At 55.9% G+C, this 10,207-nt stretch overlaps 3 protein-coding genes across 3 annotated transcripts; all 3 read left to right on the top strand.

Annotated features, from left to right (window-relative positions):
* The first annotated feature begins 1,609 nt into the window (after nucleotides 1-1,609).
* On the top strand, nucleotides 1,610-2,522 carry B0I36DRAFT_157149 (uncharacterized protein). Its single transcript, XM_046148610.1, has 2 exons — nucleotides 1,610-2,037; nucleotides 2,165-2,522. The coding sequence occupies exons 1-2, from the start codon at nucleotides 1,786-1,788 to the stop codon at nucleotides 2,417-2,419; spliced, it is 507 nt and encodes a 168-aa protein (XP_046009562.1). The 5' UTR covers nucleotides 1,610-1,785; the 3' UTR covers nucleotides 2,420-2,522.
* Nucleotides 2,523-2,625: 103 nt separating this feature from the next.
* Nucleotides 2,626-3,788, top strand: B0I36DRAFT_365923 (Got1/Sft2-like family-domain-containing protein; the record flags this gene model as incomplete). The annotated part of the gene is made up of 4 exons (XM_046159216.1): nucleotides 2,626-2,848; nucleotides 2,964-3,084; nucleotides 3,417-3,567; nucleotides 3,636-3,788. The coding sequence occupies 4 exons, from the start codon at nucleotides 2,626-2,628 to the stop codon at nucleotides 3,786-3,788; spliced, it is 648 nt and encodes a 215-aa protein (XP_046009561.1).
* A 2,156-nt stretch (nucleotides 3,789-5,944) lies between these two features.
* Nucleotides 5,945-8,484, top strand: B0I36DRAFT_352219 (uncharacterized protein; the record flags this gene model as incomplete). Its single annotated transcript, XM_046157090.1, has 2 exons — nucleotides 5,945-7,037; nucleotides 7,094-8,484. The coding sequence occupies 2 exons, from the start codon at nucleotides 5,945-5,947 to the stop codon at nucleotides 8,482-8,484; spliced, it is 2,484 nt and encodes an 827-aa protein (XP_046009560.1).
* Between the last annotated feature and the right edge of the window lie 1,723 nt (nucleotides 8,485-10,207).

Raw genomic sequence — 10,207 nt, 5'->3', positions numbered from 1 at the left:
CCTGCAGCTGTCTACTTCGAACGTGCTAATGGACCCTGATCACCATCGCCGATTCGCGCGATGCTCTCTGATGGGGGTCGGCAAGGTTGTCTCTGGCGAAAGTGGCATGCAGGCGAGATGCATCGGATCTGCGGTTGGGGGTTCGCGAGCCTCCTCCTCACCCACGGGTGCCTCCCCCCCTTGTCTGCCGACGCGCAGCGATCGACATGAATCACGGCAGTCAGTGTCCGTCTCCAACAGTGGCACTCCACCTTGAGTACGCTACCCATGCTGGTGACCTCCCATGGCCATCTCCAACTGCTGTACACAATACCGATGTTGGGCTCAGTTGCGACAGCTTTATCTTCTTGTCACTTTTGAATACACAAACTTGAGCTGATGCCCAACGCTCCTGCTCCAGGAAACCCACTCTTTGCTCCGCCGACAGCCTTGGTAAAGCGTGCCCCCCTACTTCGGCAAACAAGACTTGCTGCCGTGTGGCTGCAGAGGCGATCTCTCTCGGCTTCGCACCATGCCCATGCAGTATGGAGGGTTGCAACGGCGATAGACCATACATTTAGCCATATGCCGGCACTCCCCTGGCCAGCTTCCGTTCGCTGCATAAGCGGATTCCGGTATGTCCGCCAGTACGGGGTCGATACTCTGGGCAACATCATGACTCCCGGGTGACAACCTACGACACACCTTCACACGGTAGCGGGTGGGAACCACCATGGCCAAGACCTGGCAGCGTTGCGCCTGAACGTCCCGAGGCCATTCCCAACGGGGTAGCATCCAGAGTGCGCACCAATCACAGGCTACTGACCTGTGCATGATGCGTCTGTGGGTTGTGTCGCTAGGCGTTTTTGGCCCATGCGTTCGAACAAGGTTGTGAGGATAGCGCCCGTTACGGGACGCCCCGTGATCACGGCTGCCGTTATCCTCAAGCTCCCGCCCTGTCACTCCATTGTTCTCGTTGGAGAGTGCCCCAGGTCCGTCCGCATTGTCCGCCATCTTGCGCTCGTACTCCTCTGTTTTCCCTCGGAATAGCTGAACTTTGTCCCCAGCAAATCAGGGCAGCAGACGGGGTAGTACACACATCCGCTGATAATGTACATGACTGGCTGGACACGAGACTGGACGAGATCACGCCCCCTTCTGCTCAGCCTCGCACCACCCATTTTGGCGGGGGGGAGCCTGCGGAAAGGGCATGGCCCTCTGCTCTATGCTGGTCATCTGCATGCCTAGCTCGGGAGCTGCAACAAGGATCAGATCCCATGCTCCGGGCATGAAGCGTGCGCAAAGATGTAGTGTTACTCGGCTTGATGTCGTCGGAATAGTCTCTGGCACTTTTGCACAAGAGCCGCCTCTGGAGCCATAGACGGCAAACCTTGAAGTACCTCAACGCTGGGCTTGTACTCACCGTAGCCGTTCCAGGATGGTCGGCATTTTGATGGTGATCATGTCCAGTACTAGCACGCAGAAGCAACCCCGAAACACCATTTGGAACGAGCTGTATTGCTATGTAGATTCGGATGGCTGAATCAGTCAGACCCCGTGGATCTTTATCGGCTGCTTCTCCCAACCCTGACGCTATGGCTAAGGAACGAGCATGGACAACCTCCAGGCTCACCATTATGGCGCACCAGACTTACTCGCGTTTCGTGGTGTCGTAAGAAGCGGATGACAGGACACCGCTCCCATCCACGGGAGCAAGACGACATTCGTAGGGACAGATTTATTGATGGAGGCCACGCCGCGCGTCCTTGCTCCAACCGTCTACATGTAGGCTCGAGTTTGCTCTGAATGGCTGTTGCCTGGTCTCTGCTTGACATAAAGCTGCGTCGGGCAGCCTGCCATCAGCACGTAAGCGGGCGCTCAGCCAACAAGGCGCACGTCCTGCAGACCTTGACAGAATCCGGGAAGAAGCTGACAAACTGGACATTTGGTGTGTCACAACTCGCCTTTCGCACGGTCCTCCGAGACGGGCTCTTACAGAAACACGGACAGCCTTGGGAAGCAGAGTTCGCTGGATCTTTGCTCTGTGCGGAACCTGAGGTGAGTTGCATTCCTTGATGCTGCAAGAGAACAAGGAGGCCTGCTGCCAGATGGAGGTGCGGGCGTGGCGCGTGGCCCACGCCACTACTTTCTGCTACGATTGGTCAGCTGAGCATCTACCTACTAGGCTCCACTCACACGACTGACGAGCAGCGACCGACCTCCGACGACACCTCCCTGGCCCGACCCTGATACTCACCACCGCTCAACGGCACGACGACACCAACTCTCCTCGCCCAGCCTTGGGAAGACTCGTCTTCAATCGACACCCCACCGAAAGAGCTTCATTGTCTGGGCACTCCGACCCTCCCGACTACCTTTCGCTGCTCGTCCGCTCGTACGCGGCTACCTATCTGCGCGCCCATCAACTTCTCCACCTTGACCACCACCACCCACCACCCTCACATCCGACACGAGTTTACTTCGAACCATTCCCCGGTGCGACGTTTGCTGCCTCGCACGCCGCGCGGACACACACCTCTATCTATCCCGCGAACCCCAAAGCCCAAGTTGCCGCACTTCTGCCTTGAGGACCAAGCGCGACACACTCCCTCTGTCCGCATAGCTGTGGCTAGCCTGCTCACGATCATGGCTTCCAACTCGTTTCGAGAGTCTATGAACTCCCTTGGGTGGTCGCGCCGAGATGCAGATATCCCCGTCAATACGTCACGGCAATCTGGGCTGCTTTCCTCGATCCAGTCGCTGAACCCCTTTGGTGGCGGCGGTTACGTTCGACTGCCGACGACTGAGGGTACTGGTGCACCTCTCCCGGCTCCCACTCGCCGCGAAGAAGAAGAAGGATGGTTTGCATGTAAGTCTCATCCCTTTTGCAGCCGAGAGCTACATGCACGCGTGTCATTTGTGTACATGTGTCTGCATCCGCGTGCTCGGTGTGGCTGACCATGAATCTCGATCGCGGTAACTAGTGAGCCGGTGGGACCGCATGCTCGTCTTTTTCGGCTGCAACTTGGGCGCTCTCGCCTGTTTTGTCCTGTGCTTTGCCTTATGGCCCATTCTCATGGCGAAGCCACGCAAGTTTGTCATACTGTAAGGCTGATTTCCGTTACTCCCGATATCTCCCTTTCAAAACGAGCCCCCAGGAAGTTTATCTGCCTTGACTGGCGACAGCCCCCTGGGGCCTTGCATCACCCGTATCATGCAGCCAGCGGCCCGTTTCGGATCAGATAGCCATGCATAGGGTATGCACGTGCGCATGGTAGCCTGACTTTGGCCTTGTTCGTCTACCACCCGATTGGGTCGGCTGACCTACATGCTCCCTGGCGCTTTGCTCACCCCTTGGCTGTTTCGATAGGGCGCTCAGCATCATGACCTGCCTTGAGTCTAGCTGGTAGTTTGCTAACTGTGACTCATGATATCAGATGGACTTTCGGCTCGCTTCTATTCTTGTCCTCTTTTGCTGCCATAATGGGCCCCATGGCATACGTCCAACACCTGCTCTCGGGCCCGAGACTTCCATTCTCTGCCGCTTATTTTGGATCACTGGTCATGTCCATCTACTTTTCCATTGGCGTAGGTCATGTCTGCAAAAACTCACGGACCGATAAAACGCCATCGTACTGACAATGCTGTACTCACAGCTGCAAAGCACCATCTTGACCTTGATCGCCGCCATCATACAGATAGCCTGCCTTATATGGTATCTCGTCAGTTATTTTCCAATGGGCTCGAGCAGCTTGAGAATGGCGACAACGTTCGGCGCGCGCAGAGCAGCCGCCTGGATGACTGGGTAAATGCAGACGAGCAAACACTGTTCGTGCCATGTAAACTTCTGTGTAATGTATCTCGAAGACATCGGTTGGGAGAAAACTAGCTGCTGCACTGTATGGTCTACTTCGCCGGGTGCGAACAGGCAACAGTCTCTGTTTCAGCATCACATTTCACATTTTCTGGAAGCTGTTATCTAGGGAACACTTCGATCACTGTATATCGGCATTTTTCTTTAGAGGCCAACCTCGCCACATGGCACATTCCACTGGTGTTTCCGTGCTCAAGCCTATTCCGGCCAGGTCTTAGTCCAGTATGTAAGGTAAAAGAGGGAAAGTTCAGGATCGTCTTGCCGAAGTCTTCATGAATACGCTCTCACACCACTGAGGGCAATCATGAAACACGTGCCACGATTACGCTCAAATGGCAGTTGGGATGAAGAGTCAGAATTACCCACGTTGAATATGAGGTACCGCCCCACCAACTTACGAGCTCTCCAAGATACACCAAGTATGTCTTCTTTTTCGTGCAGCTCCCGCAATTTTGGACACGTGCAGCTTGGTGGTACCGTAACACTCCTGACGGTATGGATATGACTGCGTGGTGGTCGCAGTATTGCCAGCTTCAATGACGCGCCGTGGCAGATACGTAGCGTGCTAGATGCCTCCAACGTCACTGTCGCACGATTGGAGCAAGCAGCCATGTCATGTACAGGGAAATTGATCACTTGGAAACGGGATCTAGGCGAAGAAGAGGCATACTTCAACGACAGTATTCATCTTTGGAGGGTGCACATATCCTTGAAACATGACGGCCAAGGACAAATCCTGGTGTTGCTGAGACGAAACCTGCTGATTGTTGACAGCCTGAGCCTCTACCATTGGGAGAGTTTTGCCTGGTGGTGCATGCTTGTCATGGCTGCCTCCGCTGGAGCCTGATCACCGCAGAGATCTTAGGCAGCACGTTCTCGGCCATAACGCGAGGGTGAGATGACGCAAGTTTATCGGGCACGGCAATGAGACAGGCAATGTGCTAAGCAGACTGCCATGTGCGGCTGGGCTGTCTTCGTGGCGAGACAGACAGTTGGCCATCCAGATGGCGTGCTGAAGTAAATCTACGCTGTTGTGGTGCTCGCACTTGCACGTGTGGTAGTAGGCCCGGGTGGGTTTACGGTCGGAGAGGTCGGCGGAGGAGCGCCCCTCTTATCACAAATCGAACCAGGCGGCTGCCCAAAATTTCCAATGGCAGAAAATTCTGGTTTCGCTCGCACAACAAAGTGCGACATTCTTTTATTCACTCGCTGCACCACGTCCACTCCTCTCCCCACGAGGAAAAGCAACCACGGCGACAACCCCTCGTGCTGGCATCTTCGACCACCTCGGCCGTCACATTTCTGAGCTCCGTCCGCGGGTAAGAGAGCACCAGCAGCTACGCAAGCGCTTGTGTGTGTGAGTGCGTGCACCTCTTACCTACAGTCCCCTCGTCTGTCTGTAGTGCAGCCTCCCGCCCACCCTTCTGCACCTCGCTTGCTGCTCCACGTCCAGCTGCCGGCTGCTCTTCGGCCATCCGCACCCAAACGTCGTCCCTCGGTTGTCTAGGTCCAGGTCGCCTCCGAAGTCCTCGTCCGACATTGTTGTGTCAGCCCCTTTCGCGCCTGTCGCGGGCAACACACACCTCGACCGTTCTGCGTTCTGTGCTCTCGCCGCGGCCCAGTGCCTTTCTCCGCTGTCGTGGACGCAAACAATTCCATAAGGACACAGCCGTACTAGGCAGCCTCGTCAGTCCGCTTGCCGTCTGACTGGGAGCTTACTGCTTTCCCACCATCATTACACAGACCTACGACACTTTCTCCACACGATCTCGACTCGCCTCTGCACCTGTGCACATTCTCAAATATCTACTACCACGTGTTGCGTCGGCACTGAAAATCCTCAGATCTCCGCGTCGATTCAGGTTCACGGCAACCGCGCAGAACATCAGGACACCGCTGTCCTCAACTTCAACTCAACCTGCAAGACATCGAGCCTAGTTGATTCGCGGCACGCAATTCTTTCACGAACCCATCAAATTGGTCGATTGTCCCGCTGGCACATCGCTACTGAGACGCTTGCCCCGGCGAAGGTCGACAGGCCCTGTCACGCTGCAAACAGAACCACTGTATTCTCGAAGAATTATCCACATCATGTCGAACCCAACGACATTCTCTTATGCCCAAGCGGCCAAGGGGAAATCTGCCACTCCCACCCCAACGATCCAAGGGAGCCCAGCGAATAGCCAAGTGGTGATCACAAGTAGCCAGGCGCGTGACAGCGCGACAGCTGGTGCCACCATCGAGACATCACAGCCTGCCACCTCGACGGCAAACGATCCGAGCTCGTCCGAGGCCAAGAATGCCACCGTACAAGCGACGCCCTCGGCGACTTCTGAGCAAAAGTCGGAGCCCAGTGGGTCTGTGATGAGTGATGAGATCAAGACAAGCGCGTCTCAGAGTGTGGACAAGATCGAGTCGGAGACAACAGAACAAACAGCGGAGCGACAGAGTAGAGCGAACGCCTCGGGCACGCGCTCGCAGGAAAGTAACGACAGCAGAAAGTCGAAGAAGGGCAAGAAGGGCAAAGCTGCCGACAAGGACTCGGAGGCCGATCAAGAGAAGAAGGATGAACCACAGCCTAAGATAGAGCTGTCTGAGGCTCCGATACCGTCTGTCAATATCTGGCAACAGAGACTTGGTGAGCAGGCCACCAAGAATAAGACTACAGCACCTCTCCGCCCTGCGAGCATTACAAATGTTCCGAATGAGAGCGGGTCGACCAGAACCAAAACTGCCACCAACGGCGAAGGCGAAGGCTCAGCAGGGAATGCGCGCCACGCGTCAAGCGGAAACAAAGCACACCGGAAAGGCGGCGACTCGTTACGAAGCAACGATGAGAGTGCTCCGAGGCGGGGAGCTCCTCGTGGGGCTAGAACGACCGATAGAGAAGAGAGATCGCCCTTGCCCGCCATCTCCAACGCAGCTTCATGGCCTACGCCCGAGACTGCCGCAAGCTCCGAAATCAAGACATCGACATCATCTGAGAAGGACGACAAGGAAGATGGTAGCGTAGGCAAGGGTGAGAAGAAGAAATGGATCGCAGTCCCCTTCGTTCCTACGGCCAAGTTCAATACGCCGATACCAGGCAGAGGAACTCCTCGCACTGGTGGCCGTGGGGGAAGTCGCGCGGGCCGTGACGGCCCGACAAGAGGTGCTGCAGGCAGCATTTCGTCTGGCACAAATGGTATGTTTTTGCTCACAGGAATTGCTCTCTTTGCCGCGCCACTGATAAGTGATTAGGGCGATCACATGAGACTGGCTTGGGCTCTCGCGCACCCAGCGAAACGATCAAAGCTCCCCAAACCGAGGCCTCGACGACCCATGAAGCTCGCAAGTCCAATGCTTCAGTTCCTGCCGAACCCGTCAAAGCATCGGGTGATGCTTTGATTCCCACACTCCCAGATGGTGTGAAGCCCACTCCGGGCGTCTCTGAGACCGCGGCTACAGATCGGATCAACGCATCACGCCCGGTTGACGGCCAGAAGTCTGCAGAGAACACCAAAGAGCACGCCCCTCACTCCCGCGAAGGTCACCAAGGATCGAATGGAGCAACGCACCGATCCAGTGACCGCCCACGGGGCGGCCGTGGCGGTCGCGGTGGGCACGGCACCAACGGCACCACGCATCAGAACCAGCCTTCTTATGGACATGGCAGCAACGGATACCCGTTCCACCCGAACTCTCGGCAGGCATCACAGCAGGGTGGCCCCAGCTATTCTCAGGTTCCCTACGCGACAAATTACTCGGCCGCATCTTCGGGCACGAATCATCGCGGTCGGCCAAACTCGGTTTCATTGGGTCGGTCCCAGCCTAACAGCCACACCCGGCACAACAACCCAAGGCTGCCGCACATTCAGCCTCCGCAGGCCATGCCCTATGACACCCAGATATACCCTCAGACCGCCATCCCCTATGATTACTTCAGTGCGAACGTGCTCGCCCTGGTTCAGACTCAAGTTGAATACTACTTCTCAGTCGACAATCTGTGCAAGGACTACTTCCTGCGGAGGAATATGGACTCGCAAGGCTACGTTTTGCTTTCTGTCGTCGCAAACTTCAAGCGCATGAAAGAGATGACCACGGACTACGACATGATTCGTGCAGCGTGCGAGGAGTCCCGCGAGGTGGAGCTCGTCTATGGCGAAGATGGACTGGACCGGGTCCGTCGTGTGTCTGGGTGGGATTCCTGGGTGATCCAAGACGTCAGTGACCGGGAGTATCCTGCACAAAACGATGGCCCTCAGGCTGTGTATCGACACAACAGGCCTTTTTACCCTCAGTACCAACCTCAGATGATGCACGCAGGCTTCATGCCTGGTGGCCCGGCGATGTTCTCACCTAATGGATCCAATCTTGGGTTTATGCCTTACATGAACGGCAATCACATGGGCTATTCGATGGCGAACGGAAATGGTGGTCACTCTTCTGCGCACAACGATTCCCAGCTATCTGCCACAGTTCCCGAGTTCGCGCCGTCAGGCTTCCCAGCGGGGCATGACCAGGCAGTTGCAGAAGGCTCGAAGAGAGGAGCACCGCTTCCTAGAAACGCGAACCAACCTACGAACGAGACTGGCTATGCCGAGGCTATAGCTGTGAACGGAGATACGCCCACATCTTTGCAAGATCACTGAGCCGCCTCCTGCTCTCGCGTTGATTGCGCGTGTCGACTCCTTCCCGAAGTTGTTGGCCTGTGTCTATCAAGTTCGAGATACTGGCGTATGAAGTACCCAAAGCTCAAGCCAGGTGTACAAAACTTTTCCTTATAAATACCCAGCCCCTGCACAGGAGCAGTCTATCTAGTCCGCACAAGGACCGTCCGTTGTTTCCCCACATTCTTGTGCAACGATCTGCAGACGTTGGCACACGACTCCGCTCTTGGTCTAAGGGCTGCTCCGCGTCTTTGACGGCTCACAGACATGCTCAGGACTGAGTTTTAGAACCGCATGCGAAACCTATCGCTGCGGCATATCAACATTCGCTCATGCAATTTGGTTGATGGAGGAGTTTTTTTTGTTTTTTTCCCCCTTTCACAGAAATTTCCCGAGCATCGTGCAGGCCTGCACACCAATCCCTGCGATCCCTGCTATGATTGGACCAGCCTGAGCACCCGAGGCTGGAAGATACAGATGGGCAGGGCTCTCGCGGTGTTCATCCTCTGATGTCGACTCCTTGACTTGTGCTTCCGCGCAGAGCAAGTTTCCCATGTCTTCGCTTGGGAGGGATCTAGGACCAGGTTCGATGTCCCTGCATGAGTTGGGAATCCGCGACTTTGATCGGCTTGGTCACGCTGAAGCATGCCACTAGCCAGAGCAAGCGCAAATTCGACCAGCAAAAGAAAGAAGACGTAATGGGAGGGATATAGTTCATGATTCGATGTTGTTTACCCCCACATGCCACTACATTCTGGCTCTCACAGACCACGGCCCACGATATGGAACAAAGCAAGGACGACGTCTCAGCCGCGCAGGTCTCGGAGACAATTTTGCATGTTTGCCGGCGCTGGAGTACAAGTTGCATTATTTGCGGGAAATCGAGGAAGCGGCAAGGACGGAGAAACTTGGCCATAGATTGCCCTCTGGCGTTTCTCGTCCATTATGTTTTTCTGCATTGCGGAAGGTGCGGCCTAGCTTGACCGACCAGAGTCAATGTTTTGTAGATGGGCACTCTAGCAAGGACGGAGAAGGGCGCAAAAAAGTGTTTACTGCATTGAGAAGCATTACGCAGCATCTACAAGATTTTACCAGCCGTGTACATTTGGCATATCGCCATGGGTTTTGATGATTTTTTTTCCGCCTGCAGGATTGTGCAAGCACTGTCGTGGAAGTGTCCCACAATATCGACTGAAATTGGGCCCCGAGAGGAATTGGCTGCTCTGATGTCATGTGGGGAGCCCGACTGCGCGGTGGAGTGGCAGGCAAGTCAGGCAGGTTGTCACTCGGCGTGTCAGTCTCGTACGAGATGCTGGGCCACCGAGGGAAGAGGCGAAGTTGAGTTTCGCCCAGAGGACAGTAGCGCAAAGGACGGTTTTCGATGAAGTGCTTGTGGGCTTTCTAGTTGCCACCGGACAATGGCTTTGTCGCAAGCGTGCCGAGCCGCAAGGGCTTGGCGAGAGCACGGCGTGGCTCCAGAGGTGGCACCATGGTGCTGTCCACTGGACGGATGCCATGTTGACAGGTTTGGGTGCCGACACCCGGCTGCAGGCTGAATGGGCAACCGACTTGTGGCTCCTCCGTGAATGAAGACTGTCACGACTGTGGCTGGCAGCTTCGGTGTGGCCGACGGGTGATGGTGGAAGAACCGGAAGCTGCCAGGGATCCCCGCCAAAGCACCGCCACGATGGCGAGGGGCAGGACA

Source organism: Microdochium trichocladiopsis, assembly GCF_020744255.1.
Source record: "Microdochium trichocladiopsis strain MPI-CAGE-CH-0230 chromosome Unknown B0I36scaffold_8, whole genome shotgun sequence".
Lineage (NCBI taxonomy): Eukaryota > Fungi > Ascomycota > Sordariomycetes > Xylariales > Microdochiaceae > Microdochium > Microdochium trichocladiopsis.
The sequence above is the reverse complement of the archived record's forward strand: the minus strand, read 5'-3'. Positions and strand labels throughout refer to the sequence as shown.